Source organism: Bactrocera oleae, chromosome 3 (assembly GCF_042242935.1).
Source record: "Bactrocera oleae isolate idBacOlea1 chromosome 3, idBacOlea1, whole genome shotgun sequence".
Lineage (NCBI taxonomy): Eukaryota > Metazoa > Arthropoda > Insecta > Diptera > Tephritidae > Bactrocera > Bactrocera oleae.
Genome location: NC_091537.1, coordinates 20,094,225 through 20,115,158, shown reverse-complemented (window position 1 = coordinate 20,115,158; position 20,934 = coordinate 20,094,225). Strand labels below are relative to the sequence as shown.

At 31.6% G+C, this 20,934-nt stretch overlaps 5 protein-coding genes across 5 annotated transcripts in view; 2 read left to right on the top strand and 3 right to left on the bottom strand.

Moving 5' to 3' along the window:
- The first annotated feature begins 6,524 nt into the window (after positions 1–6,524).
- On the top strand, positions 6,525–10,334 carry atilla. The gene is made up of 3 exons (XM_014231971.3): positions 6,525–6,714; positions 8,130–8,300; positions 9,776–10,334. Exons 1-3 carry the CDS (start codon positions 6,663–6,665, stop codon positions 9,976–9,978), a joined length of 426 nt encoding a protein of 141 aa, XP_014087446.2. The 5' UTR covers positions 6,525–6,662; the 3' UTR covers positions 9,979–10,334.
- Positions 10,335–10,596: 262 nt separating this feature from the next.
- crok (crooked) lies at positions 10,597–11,578 on the bottom strand. Its single transcript, XM_014231970.3, has 2 exons — positions 11,382–11,578; positions 10,597–11,310 (listed from the first exon to the last, which is right to left on the bottom strand). The coding sequence occupies exons 1-2, from the start codon at positions 11,440–11,442 to the stop codon at positions 10,916–10,918; spliced, it is 456 nt and encodes a 151-aa protein (XP_014087445.2). The 5' UTR covers positions 11,443–11,578; the 3' UTR covers positions 10,597–10,915.
- A 287-nt stretch (positions 11,579–11,865) lies between these two features.
- Positions 11,866–12,849, top strand: LOC106615639 (UPAR/Ly6 domain-containing protein crok). Its single transcript, XM_014231951.3, has 3 exons — positions 11,866–12,024; positions 12,146–12,331; positions 12,393–12,849. The coding sequence occupies exons 1-3, from the start codon at positions 11,973–11,975 to the stop codon at positions 12,617–12,619; spliced, it is 465 nt and encodes a 154-aa protein (XP_014087426.1). The 5' UTR covers positions 11,866–11,972; the 3' UTR covers positions 12,620–12,849.
- Positions 12,753–13,661, bottom strand: LOC106615640 (uncharacterized). Its single transcript, XM_014231953.3, has 4 exons — positions 13,492–13,661; positions 13,346–13,427; positions 13,136–13,293; positions 12,753–13,040 (listed from the first exon to the last, which is right to left on the bottom strand). The coding sequence occupies exons 1-4, from the start codon at positions 13,492–13,494 to the stop codon at positions 12,852–12,854; spliced, it is 432 nt and encodes a 143-aa protein (XP_014087428.1). The 5' UTR covers positions 13,495–13,661; the 3' UTR covers positions 12,753–12,851.
- Positions 13,662–17,006: 3,345 nt separating this feature from the next.
- The window catches only part of LOC106615632 (probable G-protein coupled receptor CG31760), a 28,743-nt gene continuing 24,815 nt past the window's right edge, over positions 17,007–20,934 (bottom strand). The window contains 3 exon segments of the mRNA XM_070106204.1: positions 17,007–19,298; positions 19,401–19,588; positions 20,626–20,875. Coding sequence (XP_069962305.1) covers positions 18,530–19,298; positions 19,401–19,588; positions 20,626–20,875 — 1,207 coding nt within the window. The 3' untranslated portion in view covers positions 17,007–18,529.

Below are 20,934 nucleotides of genomic sequence, written 5' to 3'. Positions count from 1 at the left end.
AAAAGTAGCATACGACTCCACAGTTTTGGGTATGTATCAGTCAACATCATCAGTATTCCAACAAGAGAAACCAAGATTAGTAGAAACTGAAGGGTCTTCGGAATTCGAGAACTAATACACCAACAGAAATAACCAGATGAGCCTAATCCGATGGACTTAAGCTGAGCTTCAACAAATATGACAATTTAGCACACTAGCAAAATCAGAAATATTGAATCGAAGTTCTGTACTAGTTACATATATCCCTAAAAATTTGGACGAATCATCTTTATAGATTATTTTCTATAAAGTGCAATTCGTTCGCAATACATAACTTTCTTAGTCCCAAATGAATATTTTTAGGGCTCATCTAACCAGAAGTCTTTTTTTGTAGCCTATCGGGTATCGGTAAGTCTTTTGATAGGAAAAACTTTTCCCCAAAGGAAACAACAAAATTTTTGCCATATAAAGAGATCACAAGCTTTGAAATTTGTGAGTAAAAATGCCCCAATACTAGTGTCTTCGGTTATGTGGGTTAAATGTAACTTATGCAGACATGGAAATTCAACAAGTGTTCCTACGTAAAATAATAAATTCTGATATGCGCTTGGCTGAGCGAATCTTGTGGCACCTTTTTACTTTCATAAACTTCTGGGCACAGCTGTGAAATTCACACTTTAATTTCACCTCAACCAATAAAATCGAAGAAAACTTTAGAAATTCGACTGCAATAACAAATTTATCAAGAATCTTTCACACTTAAATTTCGACGTCCGATTGCTAGTGCCAATGCATTAATCTGTTGTAAACATGTCCAAATGGGTTTAGGTATTAGGGTGGCTTATGTTTGCTTCAAAATTACGCAAACACGATTTTTTAGTTTTTTATTTCACCCACGAGACTTCAAGAAGCTCGTCCATTGTAATCAGGAGTTTTAAACTGAAGGACCTATCTAACTACATATATTTAGAAAAGCACTCTCAAGAGCTTCGTATAAGATAGACCTTTAGCAAGCACAAGTCCTCTTCTATTCGCCACTTCTATTCAGACGAATTCATTAAATGAGAGTGGTATAACTACATGCTACGCTATCCATATTTTATTATGACAGTTATTTAAACGAGTAGTTGGTTCGTTTCGCCAATGTTCAAGTTCTGTACAAACGAAGAGAAAGAGAGAAGCTTGAGGCTGCTGATTTTCAATATAACAATAGCCGTTTAGAGGTGTTTAAGATAAAATATTAGGCAAACTAGAGTATTTTGTAGCATAGAAGAAAACTCTTTGGAGTATAATAGCGATAAAACTCTCAATTAATTCATTATAAAATATTGTTAGCAAAGTTACTTAAAAACATTTAGTAGAAATATCTTTCGTGTATTGAAAATTCATATTTTTGAAATGGATCATTGGAAAATGATTCGAAGAAAATTGGAGAATGAAAATCTCTATCGAAATTTGTTTTATGCCGTATATACAGTAAGGCCCCTCCAATCAAAATATCAAAAAACTATGTATGTATACCTATATATCTTCTACATATCTATATCTATATCTAAGACTAAAATCTTACTTTTTGCCGTACGCGAGTTCGCATATACCGCCAATTCAGCACCTAAATAATTCATCAAAAGGAAGAGTTCACATTAAAGCCCCTCTTTAATTGATTATACAGCTATGTATGAGTCCAACATGGTCACAGCTGTAATTTTACTGTTATGTGCTGTTTCGACTAACTGCCAATAAATTGTTGAACAATTCAATTTGAAAAGAACCGCACGCTGTCTACTAAGGCACCAGCAGAAATAAATCTATATGAATATAAGTAGGTACACATGTGCCAAGACATATATGACAATATTAAGGCAATTGAAATACAATCGAAAATGTAATGTCATGTGATGTTGGGTAATTGTAAAACCACGATTGTGCATAAAGTAGATTTATATGTATGCTATATACTTGTAACCATATAACAGTAAGGCAATAGTAATATTGCAGGTAGGTATGTATGGGTTTGAACACACCTTCCCACACGTACGAAATATAATATAAAATAAAAAAATGGTAGATTCATAACCAAATTGTAGTATAAAATCGGTGAAGCTCATTTGAGCTTTTACGATGTTACATAATACAACAAAAATTTAATCAAACTCATTATAAGTGTTAATTTGTATTACAAATATTTATAGTACCACGAAGAGGTTAAGTTGTGACAATATCTTATGAGTTCAGCGATTTGTAAGGGCAGTTCAGATTTATATCTTATACAGGTAGTAAGCATTTATGCCATTTTTGCTTTAACTGTCACAGTTTTCTTACATGAGAAACATTTTCTGTGCTGTTTTACGCAAAAAAATATATTTTGACATAAATGGATTATCCTTGGACTTTTAATTTTTTTAGCTGCTATCATTTGCCAAAAAAAATTATAATCTTTCTTAAATTAGTTCACATTAGAAATAATTAAAATGTAGTCACTGGCACAAATAAACCGTAACTATTCCATCTCATTCAAAACAACAAAAAATTAACTTATTGACATTCATCGACTTTTAGTGGTCATATACCTGCATATCGATATGTATGCATCTATGGTACACAGTTGATTCATGCTAAGTGTTATATTATTTGGAGGCGGAATAAAAATGTCTCAAATCAAAAAATAAAAGAAAAATTTTGAAAAAATTATTTTTTTTTCAAAGAGGACTGAAAATTCAAATTCTGATTTCAAAAAGAGAGCGTTATTAAACTTGAATTAATATGTATAAATTAAATTGTAGTAAGAACTAACCTTCAAGAGACAATTGGAAAAAATCGGTTAGAATGGAATTTCATGAGTTAAGGAAACACTAAATAATAGTAAAAAAAAATAAAACACGTTTACTTCGGCCACCAATGGCACAATACCCTTCACAAAAAAAAGATTCCTTACAAAAACTTGTTTCCGATCGTTCATTTGTATGGCAGCTATATGCTATAGTAATTTGATCTGAACAATTTCTTTGGATATTGCATTGTTGCCTAAGACAATATGCCATGCCAAATTTTGTAAAGATATCGGCGGTTCCGACAAGTGAGCACCCTCTTGGGGAGAAAAGGATGTGTGCAAAATTCCAGATCGATAACTCAAAAACTGTGGGACCAGTTCGGCAATATACGGACAGACGGACATGACTAAATCGACTTAGCTTATCATACTGATCATTGCCACTGGTAGATGTTACAAACTGCGTAGCAAACTTAATATACCCTGTTGCAGGTATAACTATTCGTTCATGAACATTTGGATACCCGAAAGCTCTATATATATATATATATATCTTATATATAGATAATATATATATAATCGAGCTTCTAACAGAGCGATTCACCGTGTTTCAAAATAGTTAGAAGTGAAATTCCATAAATTGGCCTTCGAATTGCTTTCGCCACCACCATATATGTATTTCGGATCTGGCACCAGGGGATTTCCTTTTTCGAAACGCCGAGACTGCGGTCTATTTCGAAGCAAAGGACAATCGACCCACAACAAGTGTATCAAACAAATCGGTAGCGCTTAAGATATATTTAAATAAAAATTTTATAACATAATCCTACTTAAAATATAAAAATGAGATTGCTTATTTCGAAGAATTATTTATCTCAAATCCAACGGTTCGAAAAGCTCGAAATATTGAACCGTTAACGATAGGTTTAACTTTTAAAAGTTAGTAGTCAGTTCTATGAAAAAATCGATTGAATGGGATGAATGGGTTTGTTTTGCATCTATTAAATGCATCTCATATACTATATTTCCATTCTATACATAATACTATTGATGACGCTAGTACCTTCGCCAATACGTTAAGTTACATTTACGAAGCTCCTGAGGCTTTCTCTTACCCTTAGGCTTGAGTAATTTCATAGAAAATTTGAATTTGCGTTACCTAAGCGGAGGTTACTGTTTTCGCTTTAGGGCACACTTAATGGCCATTGTAATTAACTTGGCAGTTAAAAGACAAAGTGCCCGAAAATGGGAATCAAAACAAAATAGTACCTACTCGCTTTCGCTTTATACCGTATTCTAAACATGATCGCTGTAAGCTTTTATACTCATAGACACCAGTATATACGATTTATATACATGTTATATGTAAGAGTAGTATGTATGTATGTTTGTATAACCGCATTGATCCAAGACCAGTTTTCAACAACTTTGTGCAGGCGTAATTAGGTAAATCTGTAGTTGTATTTTTAACCAAACATTTGTATATATAAATTATTATAAATGTACATTGGTATGGTCGTTATTGTTATTACATTGTGCACAAGTGCCTTGTAGGAAAAATATATTAAACCGAATTTACCTATATACTACCCTTGGCTGCCAACTAGACAGTATGAACTATACATTTATTTAACCAACTGTTTGTTTGTTTCTGTTTTTTGTGGATTTTTGAATGTCATGAAAGGTGGCGCATAATCTTCAGGTGGTCAAATATAATCTACAACTGCCGAACTCTCGAGATCGTAACGGATTGGTATTATACTATAAGTTTTGAGATTGGAGGTTACTAAAGTTGTAAGCATCTCAGTTGGTTTAATTTAAGAAGAATGAACATTGAGGTTATAGGTGACAATATGATTAAGTTAAAGGTTTAGAAAAAAGTCAAGGTTCTTAAATGAAAGAAAATTTTATTTTCCCTAGTCTCTTAGCAAACTCGTCACCAAACTGTGCTTCATGCTCTTATTTTTATTTTCAAACTCGGTTTAAAATAAATTTATTTGATTAAGAGGCATTTCGGAAAGTGTGTGTTTTTTTTGTTTTTGTTACTAAGTACCGTAAAATATTTTGAAGAGCAAATGCATTCAATAACACGAACATTTACAATAATTATGTACAATTCGTTGGCTATGGTTACACCAAAAAATTTCCCATAATTAATAACTTGAGAAAGAAAAGTGGCAGCACGATGACAGCTCACAGCTACAAGTAGTTATATAACAAAATTGAATGTGACAGTTTGAAACATGAACGGTTTTTATATTTTCTGGAGACTTTTGGCTAACATAAAAATATTATGTAATATATCCCAAAACTTTAAAGATTTTACTATAGTTCAAGTTAATTTTTCTCCCGTTAAAGGATTTTATATACATTTGTAGCCAAACTCAGCTGATTTCTCTTTTTCTTTCGATGTGTTGGAAGAGATGACAAATTTTTGGTACTTTGGGTGAAGTTTCGCTAACGCTCTCGATTTACACATAGTTTGACTACCTTTTTTTAAATTTTTTCGAAGTTTAAGTCTTCGAAATTATAGCCGCAGTCCACTAAAGTACCATCTGATAAATTTTGGCTCGGCTAGAATAGCCTTCTATGGTTTTAGCGAATTTTAGTTTTTTCGATTTTTTGGAGTGCCATTCGCTAAATTGTTGGTGTACAATATAGATGTTATATTCCTAAATCAATGTCTCGTCACCAGTAATGATATGTTTGATGAATGTAGGATCCTCAGCTACGTTGCGACCTCTACTCGACATCGGTTTTGCAAAGATTCAGGTTTTTTTTTGGTAAAAAAGGTTGTACTATTCTAAGAAAAAAATGTTATCAATTCAGTGTGCGCTCATAGTTTAAATAGAGCAATCCGGGTCAAATTTGATCTTATGGTATAGTCCATTCTCATGACAATCAGGTATATCTAAAAGGAACGAACCCGGATTTTTTCTGTTCAAGAGCTGTCAAGTCGGCAGCACTCTTCAATATTATTTAAGAAATATTTTCTATCGCTACAACAACAATATACATAAATATGTATATAAGTTAATTTTCCAATTCCAAAATTTCAAGCAATAAAATTTCTCACTTGGCCTGCACTTATACATATATATATGTACAAATAATTGTATTTGCCAACTTTTAGTATGTACAAATGCCTGTACCTAGCGATTTAAGGCATTAACACACGAAAAATTCATTCACGTACTTAAGTAAGTATTATATACATATGTATATAAAATATCATGCTAATTTAAAAAATAATAACGCAAGACTACATACAACCTTGGTGATCTACATAAAAAGATATGGAACATAAATAAATATTATATATGTTGATCAAAAATCTGTGTTTAGTTCCAGTCTAATGACGCTTTAACAAAAAAAATGCAATTAGATAATTCCACTAGGAGGGGCTTATAGCCGGTATACCTCTATAAATAAGTATATACAGTTATAGTTCGCACATATAGAAACGTCATACAGCTTAACAGCAACAATTTGCAACGATCAACAAATATATATAACAAATAAAATAATAAAATGCAACAACGAGAGAAAACTAGAGATTTCTGTACAAATAGGCGTCAAATTTTCCAGCATTTGCTAAATAACACAAGGCATACGCGCGTGAAAAAGCGAAATTAAATATATATATATACATATAAACCAAAATGTAAGCATAGACATACATATATACATATATATACAATATGTATGAAGACTTGTGCACATATTTGTTATTTGAAAACTGAAAACACAAACCAGCGCCAACTCGCTCCAAAGCTCAAGCAACAATTTCAGTCAGTTTAAATTGAACTGTCTTCGAGTATACACCTTTGGTTTGGTTATTCTATTGCAGAATAAAGAAAACTTGTTGATTTTTCAAGTGTTTGTGAACGAAAAAAATTTTGTCAGAATCAAAATGAAGCAAATTATTGCGCTAGTGCTCTTCGCCGCCTGTCTATTGCCCAACGGTAAGCGGAGAATATACTTACATATATATAAATATATATATTTATACATATAAGATTTATGTATGCCGTTACAAACGTTAATTAGTGACAATAACAGTGTAATAAAATATAACCTTGACGACCCTAGGTCGGAGTTAGATGCCTGAAAGTGTGTTTGACATTCCAACAGACACTTAAAAGTAGAGATTTTTATAATTTTTTATAATTTTCATACAACGTGCATATTTACTTTTTTGTGCATATTTACTTTAAAAATTAATTTAATTTTGCATGAAACCCACAACATTTGTACCAGCAGCCGCTTGACTAAGCGCAAACGCACTTAAATACATACATACGAGTACAAACATACGCACCAAAAAAAAACAAACATAACAATAAATATGTACATCTGCAGCGACGCTTTCTTATAAATAGCGATTTTGTCATAATGTTTTTCGAGTAAATTGTTCAGTAGACATTCAAAAACGCCTCAGGCTTGCAGCTTTCAATGCGAAATTTACATATTTACATGTGTTTGTATGTATATGTAAGCTCATGTGATCGCATTTGGGCGTTTTAGGCATACAAGTATACTGGCATACAATTTCAAATACGTATTTGTAATGTAGATATGTAAGCTTATGCAAATAAACTCTGAATTAGACACTTGCCTGCTACAGCTCTGTCTTCTTTAATTACAAAAAAAAAACTGGTTTTTGTTAGACAATCGAAGCAAAGTAACGACGTCGTTCAATACAATACAGTTTTCTTTAACGTCAAAGTTTAGACGCAATAAGTGAACTTATAACGCCTATATGTATGTATAAATATGTATATAAAACGCTGTATTAATAATTTAATTTCAAACTGGTTTCAAAATTCTATAAAAACATTTATGTATGTATGTATATGAGAGAAAATTAAAATTCATGAGAAAGTTTTATTGAATAAAGTTTGCATATTTAATTATTTAAACTTATAATCTATATATGTATGTATATAAAAATTTCGTTTAGTCCGGCGTAAACTACTAAATCGATTTTAATAAAATTTAGGCCACTGTGTCCAGTTTGATTCAATTTAAAAGATATCATAGTTTATATTATAATTATGTTAAAAATTAAAACAATTCATAAATAACAAAAATATATTTCTGTATGTGCTCAAAATTAAAAAACAAAATAACAAAAATAATTATCATTCTAATTAAATGTCTAATGGAAAATGCATTACACTTTCCACTGACAAATATTATTTTTACTGTATGGAATAGTTTATTATAATAGTATTAAATGTCTACCATAAAATATATATATGTATAAATATATATGTACCTACCTATATCTATATATATTTTCTGTTATTTTATTACATACTAATTTTTTTTATTTTCGCATTATCAACAAAAATTAACTATTTTTTTACATTTTCAGGGCATGCCATCAAATGCTATCAGTGCAAGTCGCTAACGGACGCCAATTGCGCCAAGGACGTCATCGATTCCAACGTAAATATTCAATCGGTGGATTGTGATCACGTGCCGAAACCTAACACTATGGATCAGTTGTTGCCGGTTACCAAATGCAACAAAGTTGTAACCAGCGGTAGGTGCAGTTGATTTCAAAATTTAAAAACAAAAATTAATAACATAAATTAATTAATTACTAGCAATGTATGTATGTATGTATTAATATTTTTTATTTTTTATTTTTATAAAAACAGCAATTTTTGTATTACTAGTTGTTAATATGCAACAACTTATTCACATTACATACAAAAAATTGTCAAAGTTTAAAAACTGGTGATTGTAGACATAACCTACAAAGTCTTAACATTAGATCAACGTCAATTTCACTAAGCAAACCACTTTTCATTCTTAAACACTCTTACAATTCATGTGAATATCCATATCTGCAAACCTTGCATTTGGCTTTGAATTTTCAACTCGAAAACTGATTTAACGAGCACAAACTAAGCTAAGTACACGAAAACAATATCACTTCACGATTTTTAAATTCAAATTATAAGCAAGACTTAGCTTAAACTATTGTTGTTGTAATATACCGATATGTTAAATTCGTTTCTAACTGTTCCTATTATAATCGGTTCAATATAAACCGAATGGACTATACTATATGTCATGTCAGCAACACTTACCGAAATAATATATTATATACTGCAAGAACAACAACAATAAATTAATAAGAATTTTATTTAAAAGGAGTTAATAACTCTAACATTTTTCATTCTTAATATTAATTTAAAACTCAATTCACCACTTTCGCAGTTGAAAAATTCTTAAACCCAGAATGAACCTCCCGCAGTTGCATTCTGAATATTGCAGCAGGTTAGACTTCTATTTGTCCAGATGTACTCAGCATACACTGGTCCTTAATTAAAAGAGACCTCACAGAATGCTAACCACTTCTAAGCAAACCCGCTCAATCTAAAAGTATCAAAGTATCTTGCAACCCTCTCCTTATGTCTCGACCCCGTTTAACGGCTGGTTACGGCTATGTGATTTCGATAAGAAAGGGTGCCGATAACCGTTACAACAGCAACAATTATTTAAATGCAAACGGTTATGATTTTTAACCTTGATCCGCTACAAATTCTCTTCTAAAGCAAAGAAGCCTTCTTCATAGAAAGTTATTATCCCCTGCGGCGCTCAATTAACGGATGTTCTGCACTACATTACATTTAAAAATATTAAATTTTAAAGTTAATAATATGGAATTTTTACAATTTTAACCGCTAACCATGACGAATGCAGCGTCCGTTCCCACGACAGTCGGGTCTACGTAACCGGAACGGACCCGGATTTATTCCGGCCAAGGACTGTCAACTCGGTAGAATTCTGCCGCTATAACAACAACAACAACGAATGCAGCGTCTGATTCACATCTATTTTTTGTTTTTATTACAAATTCCATATTTTATTGCTGCCAGCGAATATTTGTTTTCATTCGCTAATAAAACACCTTCAGAATATTAGTCATGCATTTTGAAATTAAAGTGTATGTACCATTATTAAATGTATGCAAATAAAAAATGTATTTCTTTTCTTCCTTGTTTACAGACAAAGCTGGTATTATAGTGTCACGTGACTGTCACTTTGAAGTAGTGGGTCAGAAGCCTGATGTTTGCACAGTCTCCCACAGTCGCGAAGTACAGAGCTGTCACATTTGCAAGGGTGATCTCTGCAATGCTTCCTCAGCTGGTTTCATGGTGATCAGCTTGGCGGCGCTAATTAGCTTGGTCGCTATGCAATTTGTAATGTAAATTATATTTTGTTGAATATTGTTAGAGACAATCAACTAAATAAACTCTTGGTAGAATATTTGCAAATTGCAAATTTATTATGTCGTAACATGAAAAATACTAAATATGTACATACATAAAAATTGCCTGTCTCTAACTATGTAAATAATATAGTTTATCAGTAATTTGTAAAATTAAACAATACAAAAAATGTTTTTCGATCTGGTGTTACATATGTATTATCTAGAAAAATATGATACACTTACACATTTACAAAAGTAAGCATTTAGAGAGCTGATGGTATTAAAAAACAATATTTTATTAATTTATACAAAATGTATTTAAAGAATTTAATAAAAGTAGTTTCAGTAAAAATAGTTTCCAAAAGTGGTTTAATTTATTTTATTTTTCAGAGTAAAGACACATACGCACAATTTCAGAACGATATCTCAAAATATATATAATATATATCTACAAACAGACGGACTTGGCTAAAAAAACTCAGCTCGTCCCGCCTATCATTTAAATGTATACATATATATATTTTATAAGGTCTCCGACGTTTCCTTCTAGATGTAACCACTAAGTTTGAAAGTAGGCCAATTTTTACTATATAGTAAATAATAAGCAAACGCTATGTTATTAATTTTAAATTGTCAATATAAATAAATTGACTTTGGTTTTATTGAATACAATAAACGATTTTTGGAATGCCTAATGTTTTCATAAACCAACTCGGCAAAGTAAGAATATCGTTTCCTTAGTCTTTTTTGTTTATTACTTTGTTAAGTTAATTTATGTATACATCGTTTTGGACGGATATGTTTAAAATGTTAAGTAATTGTCTTAACAGTTCTTAATTGTACTAAGTTACATACAAGTATGCATATTCGATTAATAAATCACTTAAAAAAGGCACAGTTTACTTATAAATGATATGGAGTGAAGTCACATTATTTTAAAGGCGTAATGTCCAAGCAATTGCACCGACTAATAATGTACTGAGCGATATTGCAATTTTGTTCCCACTAATTAGACTGGCAACATTACAACCATCTTTACTATTGCATGTGCAGTATTCCATAAAAATATTGTAGCTTCCTGTGCGCATCAGACAATAACGCTCATCACCTTCAATGCCAGGTTCTCCCATGTAGGCACAACTACGGAAATATCGCCATTCGCCGTGCATTTTTTGACGAATTTTCCGACACATTGTAGGTCGTACACCAGGTAAGTGTGGCAATTCAGGCTCCTGTGCACAATCAGTAATAACCAATGAACTATTGTCGAATGGATTTCCACATTTTGGATCGTTGTCTGAGCGGCAGTCCCAACATTTAATTGCAAAGCCTAAAACAATTTTGAGGAATGGGTGCGTCATTTTGATTTCAAATTTTTAATTCTCAACTATATTTACTTACCCAGTTGTACTAAGCAACACAGAAGTATGCCAACAAATATTGAATATTGGTAATTACTCATTGTACTATACTCAGTAAAAAGAAACTTTTGTACGAATTTATAAATGCAGTTTAATTCCTAACAAACAATATATTGAGAAACGCGTCCCCACCCAAAATACACGATGGCTTGATGATTAAAATTTGACACCTTGGTAGTATTGCCGGACTTACATAACATGAAAAAATATTTAAACACAATTCTAAACACCCATTCTACTCAGGCCTTAAGTAAAAGAACGAATACGAAAAAAATTGTGAAAAAGATATTATTCTTCTATATTAAAGAGGCGGACTTTATATATAACTATATAGTAAAATAGCCGCGAATTAAATCATCTGATATCGCATGTATAAGGAAATAGTATGATTAGATAGTTTCTGGCAACACTTGTTCAAGTAATATTTTTCGATATCTGAATACCCCTGTACTTCGTATATGTCAAATTTGTTAACAATGCTATTTGTGTTTATGTAGCTTGTTTATATTTTATATAGAATTATATATTATTAACTCAGATTTTGTTTAAATTTCTCGAATTGTAAAATAAAATGCGTCATTTTGTGAATTATGTGGTGATTGTGTTATCGCTATGCACTGTGGGTAAGACACTTTCTTATTGATACGTACTTTCAAGCATAGTTCAAAGCATGGCTTGGGTGTGGCTTAAATGGCTTGTTAATAAGTATATTTACATGTCTAAACACTTTTACATAATTTAAAGGTTCTCTTGCTATACGCTGTTACCAATGCTCTTCTGATCAGGATCGGAAAGGTTACGATAGTTGTGGTGCTTATAAACCATTTAACCGGACGGAACATATCCCTATCGAATGTAACAGCGATGAATCACATATGCCCGGATCGTTTTGCATGAAGGTAGTACAACAAGGCCCTAAGGGTTTCATCTGTAAGTTGCGTTTTTATAAATTGTAACAAAATGTGCATTTTAAATATTTATTTTTATGTAGGGGATGGCCGTTGGCGTCAAGTAATTAGGCGCTGCGCCTCGGTATCCGAGACAGGTGTGACAGGTGTCTGCAATTGGGGTGTTTATGAAAACGGCGTCTATTGGGAAGAATGTTATTGCTCTAATGACAGCTGTAATGGCTCCTCAAGTATTAATTTATCAAAAAGGAGTTTCGCAATAGCAATAATTGCAATATTAACGCTGTCTGGCAAGAAGTTTATGAATTAACCAACGAATCAAACGAAAAATGTCTCGAAAAAACCATTCCGTCCATTTTATTGGTTTTCTTTTTATAATAATGACCATTATTATGTAATCGTCCGTAAACTTAAGTGCCTTAATGTAAGCATTACGCTTTAAGTTCAAAATGTAAAAATATATATTTCACGTACAAAATTTTTTACACATACACTACAATGTATACATAATAAAACAGACAACATTTAGTGCAAATAGAACTTCACATTTCTTCTGCATCTGGATCTTTAGAATCTTTCATAATTTTCAATGCACCGTCTTGCCAACCGGCACTTGGTGAATTCGCAACGGCACAGTATATAGCGAGCGCACCGTTTGGCATTTCTTTAACAGCCATATATGATTTGTTGTCCTGAAGCCACAATTTCACTTCAGTTTTCGATCCTTGATACTATTTTATAAGTGGAGGATGTGTTGAATTTAAAAATAATTCAAACGCGTTATTAGATATAAGGATATAGTTTTGCATTTTACATTTGTATATACCCATTTATCATATAGCTGTAGTGGCTGATTCACACTTGTCCAATTAATCACTTTCAACAAGTATTTCATAAAAACGTTTGTATTATTTTTAACCATAACATTGTCTACGCTATTAAGCCGTTCACAATTTTTTAACAGTTGCTTACAACACTCGCGATCTGCATTTGAAGTAAAAACTTTACATTTAGAAACTTATTTGAACTATTCTACCTTTGGGCCGCTTCAATGTTCCTTCTAGTGAACGCGCTACTCGCATATAGCAGCGAAATTCTTCATCCAATATTTCCTGTTCCTGTATAATAACAACATTAAGCTGACGCAATAATAATACATTTATGGAGAGTGCTGCAATTTACCATTATTTGAGCTATATTCTTGTGCTATTATTAGCACATATGTATTGTCGTTTACTTCTTCAAAATCACGTCAGACACGAATACAATTTTTAAAAATTAAACAAAATAGGAATTTTGATTCAATATTCATTGGTAATGATACTCATTTATAACATGGAAGTTGTAATGTTAACAAAAGCAACTGCTTCGTATAATCACGGCAGCATATTCCAAATCTATTTTGAGAAATTTTTGAATACGCCACCACAACAATGATTAATTTTGAAAGGGGCGTAAGGAGGCGATTCAAAAACAACCGAAAGTGGCAATTAAAAATAGAAGAGAATGGAAAAACGCAGATGGAACTGATGACAAACTCATATACATTTTTATAAAAATAATTGCAGGCTGCAGCATATTATATTGGGTCTGATGAAAATTTGCTTAAATTCGAATGGAGCAGTACTATTTAATTTTCGCATTTGTATAACTGGTTTAATAATGAAGCAATGTACCTATTGTGTTTTTCGCATAAGAATAACTTGTAGTACCCGCTGGCGGCTTGAGTGTTTTTAGATGTAATTGGTTATTCGGTTTACGACATTAGTATAAGTGCTCCTTTTAGCTTACTACAATCTCGTACTATTGAATATTTTAGAACACATCACCTTTGCCGCCAACAAAGTATTCCATACACACTCAACGGTTGCAAGTAAAACAGATGTAATCAAATAATAGATACGTAATGATTATTAAGCAACTTACTTGTTACCATTTAGCTAAGTACCAATTGGCGCTCCGCATATGAATGTGTGTGCAGGTTATGCGCTAGCTGCTACTAAATTGCGGCTTTATGTCTTTTGTGGAATAATTGCATTTTCTTATTTCCCTATACACCCAGCAAAATATAACACTTTCAACTACACAGTTCATGCTTGTTTTACCGTTAAAACACTGAATTACACACTAGTTTAATAAAATTATGTACAAAACTTGAAATTTGCTCGCATTTACGTCGGTGAATAAACCATTTTGAATTATTGGACTGATTTCCTTTTGCAATTAAGTATTCACCAAAGTGCGGTGAAAAGCTTTATATTTGGGCGGAAGTTGGTTGCGCGATGACAGTTTTGTCGACAGACAGTTGTTAGTGAAATGCAAAATTTTACGGATGTAATTAAATATAAACCACCACGTGGTGAAAAGCTTTAAATTTGTGCGGAAGTGTCATGCGTAATGACAAGCAATTGTTAGTGCAATTCAAAATTTCACGGAAATAGGTTATACATATGGGAAGCTACATACATATGTATGTTCGCTGTTAATTTCTAATACTCGCAGTTTTTTTTTTTTGTAATTACAACAATTTGTTTATCTGTATAGTAGTTTGCTTTGTGTTTATTAAAATCTTAAAAGTTTTTTGTTTGTAATTAATGTGTTCTTGTTGGTTGGTTACAAATCACTTCCAAACATACTGATTTATAGATGAAGCCATTTGCTACAAAACAGCTGATTTGTGTTTTCTCTACTTTGTTCACCACAGTGCAGGCAAAAGCAAAGAGCGTTCCTTCTTAGTATTTGAAGTTATTTTGCGTGATTAATTTTAGAAAGTGATAGAAATTTTGGTATTTTATGAATGTTAATTATTAAGTTTATAAAATAGGGAACCATATGTGCATGCATATACTTATGTATGTAGGTAAATGAGTTTATAATTTGCTAAATTTATAAGATTTGAAATTGACTGCATTTTGTTCCGTTGTGCGCCACTTGACTAACTTAAATTTAATAGTCAAAACAAATAATCAAAAGAAACAAAAAGAAAGTATATGCAAATTCGTGCATCTGTATGTGAGTATATAAAAAGATATTATTTAAATACTGTCATCGCAGCAGCATTTCCTATGCTATTTCGAGAATATTCTCTTGCACTACAATAATAACTACAACCATCAGCAAATGAACTAATTGATACATCGTGCTAACCGTGCAAGGTAATACTGCTAATTTATTTTAAGAATTCTGTATACCATTTATATTATTATTAGCTTTATTTATTAATTTTTTCAAAACTGTTAACAATTATTCTTCTTTTCATTCGAGTTTATTGGTCAGTTGGTATTGTACATCAAATGCTTACATTTACAAACAATTTAATTTAACACACATGTCCTGTTTTATGCAGACACAGGCATATCTTACTTATTTACTATACTCAAACTTCTTTATGCAAAGTTAAATTTAAAATGTTTGCGTTGTAAGGAAGGAAATTAGTGAAAGTGCAGTATTGAGATAAGTTTAATATTGATAAAAATTAATCAAAGAAAATATCGTACAATTTGCAAACTAGCTTATTCTATACCGTTACTCATTCTAAAGAAATTGCATATTTCTAACTTTTATTTATCGCATTACGTTTCTTTTTCAACGAAGTGAAAAAAATTGCCCAACGTGCTTACACTTTTCATTCATAATTAACTATTTTAAGCAAATGCCTTTTATATACATACATACATACATAAATATAAGATAATTATAAGCATATAATTTGAATTACTTGCAATTACGAAGCATACATATTTAGCTATCAATACACACATTCATCTGTATGTATTGCGAGCATAGATTTGGTTTACATTTGCTTTCAAAATACTTAAAATTTATAAATTTGTTAGAAAGGTAAATAAAAATTACAAAAATTAAATATTATATATAATACAAAATATTGTAAATCTTGACAGTCCATAGTATTTTTCATAAAACGCATAAAATTCTAGAAACAAATAATTTTAAAGAGCCGGTAATGCAAAAGAGAAAAGTCATGATAATTGCATTTTTGGGTTATTTCTGCGGTCAGAACCAGGGTTGCGAATATTTTTAAGCCAACATTTTTAATTTAAAATAAGTTTCCAATTTTTAATTACGATTTTGGATAATTTGATTTTAATTTAATTTGATTTTTTTTTTTAATTTGAAAAATAATTTTTTTATAACTTTTCATTTTAAAAATATTTTCTCAATTTTTTTCAAGATGTTCGCGATTAAAAAGTAAAACTTCAATTTTTAATTCTAATTTTGATATTTTGGGGTTAAAAATTCAATTTTCATGTTTGGGACTAATTAATATTTAATAATAAAAATTTTAAATTTAATTTTTAATCTTCATCATCTTGCATAAAAATTGAGAAACTATTTTAAAATTTAAAAGTTAAGTAACAAATAAAAAAATTATTTCTCAAATTAAAAGCTGCAATGAAAAGGAATATAAAACAAAATTTACATATGTATTTCTGACTGAAATTAAAACTATATGGATATTTTATTGAAAATAAACTTTTTTTCAAAAGATGGCAAAAATGGTAGAACACGAAGTACACAAACACGAAAAAGTTTTGATTCTAAAAAAAAATTCTTTTTATTTTTTTATTATACTCGTATGTTAGTTTTGGAATTTAACAACTTTTTTTTTCGTTTTCAAACCGGTATTTGAGATTAAAAAAAAATATAGGTTTTTAATCAAATTTTTGCTATTAATCTTCTTTTCATTCTAGTGGTCGAGATTAATTGAACATAATTTTTAATCCGAATTTTGGTATTAAAAATTCTTTTATTTTATTTTTAAATTCGGTATTTGGGTTTTAAAAATTTAAACATTGTTATTATTAAGGCTTTCGGGATTACAAAATTAAAAAAAATAAAAATTATTCCAAATTTAAATTCAATTAATTTTTTATTGCATTATCTGCAACCCTGGTCAGGACTTTAGCCAATGATAAATTTGTGGCCAGTATTAAACGCTTTCAATCGACCGTAAAGAGTCTTATTTTTCCTTTTTGCCTCCAAATTTATTGGGAAATCAGAGAAAAGGCTTTATGTATTTTATATACATACATAAATATGTATATAAATTTACATATGTATGTACAAAATATTCTAAAGAGTCCAAGCGCTAGAACCAAGCCAATAAACAATATTTCCTCAGTATCTCTACAGATATAAATTGACTAAATTAATATAGCAAAGTCGAGTAGAGTAAAGTACAAAGTATAACAGTAATAACAAAGCAATTTATGGTAAAAGAGGCCAAGTAGTAATACTTGCATCTGTGAACTACCAAGCAAGCCGTGTTTAACTTTTTGACTCTCTTGTATGGCTCTCTAAAGAGTTTTATGGCATCAAAAATAATTAGCATTATAATTTTTCTACACATCACTAAATCTCTTTACTCATATTATTTTTTATAACCTAAAAAAATTTTTTTTAATCCAGCAGCTGGGTTAATATTCTTAAAATTTACCGTTCTTTTTTTATAACATCAATACTTGCTATAATTACAGCTGGTTTGACAGACTTTAGATTCCTTATCCGAAGGAGGATAATTATCGCGTTGAAATTCTATTCGATGATCATACTACGTTGGACCTGAAGACTTTTTTACATAAAGTCGACAGTTTTAATAGTAACCCTCGGTGGAAAAGGCCAAAATATTGGTCATCCGTTGACAAAAGCAAGTTGTCGCCAACAAAGTTAGGGAAGAAGCACCCTACGTCTGAAAACTGTAGAACTCGCCAATAAAGGAAGAAATTTAATTCCGTTCTCCATTAATTAGTACGCTTGGGGTCTTCTTACGCCTAATCTTTACACACTAACTGAGCCTTAGCCGCCATCTAAATGGCTTCCGTAAAAATATGTAGCTTTAGAAATACCTTGACTAAACAAATGACTACTTAAGATATTCTGCTATCGTATGCCGTACGACCCTAGAAAGTAATAATTTTTTTTTTAAGTTTAACCTCGCCACCTAATTACATTTATAAGCCTGAATACTTTTTAACAACGAACTACGAAGCTAGGTTTTTGAATCTTATACATACATTGCGCCTCATTTACCACAATTAGCTTTGTTGTTTTATAGATTTTTGGTTGTTTTTGTGGCTTTGTTGCACTTCAAATAAACTTGTTTGGGTTCAAGCACATGAATGTGACCACTACCAACTTAAGCCCAATTAAATACCATGGATACCACATTCAAACATACATACATATTTTTAACACATGCTTAAACTACTATCGGTGTTCGTACATCAACAGTTTTGCTATCTGTTAGGGTGGATGACATAGAACAGGATGTATTATTATTTTGACTCAGAAAATCATCTGTGACATTGACGCCAACCTCAGTTTGACCTTCAACCAGTAAATGCTTCATATTCACTCTTACGTCGTGTGCTTTCATCGGCGGATAATGTACTTCCACCATCTCAGTAAGGGTGATACCGTCGATATCGGAGCATGGCGATTCCAATAAACGAAATCGAATCGGTGATGGTGTGCGTATAGCGTACATGGATGAGCTGGATGTAGATGAAGATGGTATATGCGGTAGATGCGCCTCATTAACTGTAAACGATGGTGATTCTGGTGAAATTGTCATTGAGCTGGTTACACTCTTTGTCGGCGTTGTACGGCTGGTTTCCAAAGGTGAACCTATCTGATTAATTTCGGCAATCGTCTGTTCGATATGCACATTGGCTGCCGAACTGTTAACGCCAGTGTCTTCGTCATCACCATCAATATCTGAATCTAATATATAATAAGTATTGACATCGGCGTCGGGGCCAAAAAGCAAAGCAAACTGTTTGAGTAGATCGTGCTCGGCTTGACCGAGCGTTGGCGGTGGGTGTGTTATGGAAGGTGTTGAGTGTGGTGAGTATTCACCGCTATGACTATCGATTGAGTGTTGAAAATTAAATTCAGTTGAGCAATCTTTTACACTTCGCTGATCTCGTCAAACTTTCTCCTTATTCGTTCGGGCTTTTGACGGTGTTAAATGGGTGGGGAAGCTGTAAATGCAACAAAAACCTATGTAGAATTCTAAAATTTGTCCTGCAATAATATTTTCTTACCCCAAATTTTTATTGCCACCAAGAGAGTCCTCAGTGCCTTTAGAAGTTTGTGTTTGGGCGGATGACATCGTATTTTTGCTGAACGGCGCCTGCAATGAAGTCGATGTTATAGTGAAATAGCCACCGGGTTTCGGTTTTAAATGCCGATTATTCATTTGCATGTGCACAGTCTTCATGAACTCAATTTGATGTGCCAACTTCTGGATTTGTTCCTGAAAAATTACAAACAAAAAATTTTAATTCATAAAAAATATTGAGTTGGTTGCTGACGGGTTATAAGAATATTAATGATTGGATGAAACTGTCGAAGAATTTTTCGTTTTTTCACAAAAGAAGATGCCTACTTATGAGACCAAGAAGGTATATTTTATAAAATGATAGATTGGTGGAACACTATTTAAACTCCAAAAAACACTGTAATTTGTGATACCCATTGATATACTTATCTATAAAATATCGATTTTAATAATAATACTCAAAATATAAGAAAATAAGCCTGTTGGTATCGATTTCAGTACTAATATAATACTTTCAAAATAATATCGATAATATTCAATATATAAGACAATTAGCCTGTTGACTACTCATCAGATGAGTTCAACTTTGAGAATAGGATTAAATATATTCGTTGGATGATAATAGGTTATAGGAATATTAATGATTAGATAAAATTCGTGAAAAATTTCTCGATATTCCAAAGAAAGGAATATCACTTATTAGATCTGGAAGACATATTTCAAATGTTCGAAATGTTGGATTGGTGAAGCAATTACTATAATTTCTTCGAAGAGGGAAAAACCATTGAAACTATAAAAAATCGGATATTCGATATATATCGATATATGTATCGATACGATATCGATATTTATATCATTATTCCTACAGATAGATAGATTTCAGTACTAATACTTGCAAAATATTTTCGATAACACTTCATAATTAAGACAATCACCTTCTTTGTTACTCATGAAATGGTCGTAACGTTCAATCAGTGTTGATAACCAATGATGTATCTTCTGATATCGAATGAATTCGACTTTAAGAATAGAGATTAACGTTCTTTACATGCTTTGGAAGAATAGAGTAGGACTTGAATAGATCCGAACATGCGTCGACTTACCGATTAGAAGTTACACAAACCCCACTCTTCTAAAACGAACTAGAACTAGTGAAACTTACCTAAGTTATATCTTTTGCATGCAACAGTTGTAGTATGACATCTTATATTTTATACCAAAATTATTCTAACCTTCAATTCTTCGTTTTCCTGATACAAGTCAGGAGACTCTTCAGGCACCAGGCCAACGCCATTCAATGAAAACGATGCAGTTATACTGCGTACTTTGGCCTTCTGATCCCATTTGTCACCTTGTCCTTTGAGAACACGTGAGATTTTCGGACCAAATACCAGAGCAATTGTTGTTGTTGTAGAAAATTGAGTACGTATGAAGCCGAGAAGATATTTAATATCTGGTCCAGCTCTTGGAAATATGAAAAGACTGAAAGAGAGTTCGTTAGTAGTAGTTAAAAAATGTTAAAACTTGTAGTAAGGAAGGTA

Bases quoted from the DNA above. Each gene is read 5' to 3' on its own strand.
- atilla (XM_014231971.3), top strand. From the start codon at position 6,663: ATGAAGCAAATTATTGCGCTAGTGCTCTTCGCCGCCTGTCTATTGCCC. The intron at 6,715-8,129 runs GTAAGCGGAGAA...TTACATTTTCAG, and splicing joins CGCCTGTCTATTGCCCAACG to GGCATGCCATCAAATGCTAT. The intron at 8,301-9,775 runs GTAGGTGCAGTT...CCTTGTTTACAG, and splicing joins CAACAAAGTTGTAACCAGCG to ACAAAGCTGGTATTATAGTG.
- LOC106615640 (XM_014231953.3), bottom strand. The intron at 13,294-13,345 runs GTAGAATAGTTC...CTTCAAATGCAG, and splicing joins AACATTGAAGCGGCCCAAAG to ATCGCGAGTGTTGTAAGCAA. The intron at 13,041-13,135 runs GTATATACAAAT...CTTATAAAATAG, and splicing joins TACAGCTATATGATAAATGG to TATCAAGGATCGAAAACTGA.
- LOC106615639 (XM_014231951.3), top strand. From the start codon at position 11,973: ATGCGTCATTTTGTGAATTATGTGGTGATTGTGTTATCGCTATGCACT. The intron at 12,025-12,145 runs GTAAGACACTTT...CATAATTTAAAG, and splicing joins GTTATCGCTATGCACTGTGG to GTTCTCTTGCTATACGCTGT. The intron at 12,332-12,392 runs GTAAGTTGCGTT...ATTTTTATGTAG, and splicing joins AGGCCCTAAGGGTTTCATCT to GGGATGGCCGTTGGCGTCAA.
- crok (XM_014231970.3), bottom strand. From the start codon at position 11,442: ATGAGTAATTACCAATATTCAATATTTGTTGGCATACTTCTGTGTTGC. The intron at 11,311-11,381 runs GTAAGTAAATAT...AAATTGTTTTAG, and splicing joins GTGTTGCTTAGTACAACTGG to GCTTTGCAATTAAATGTTGG.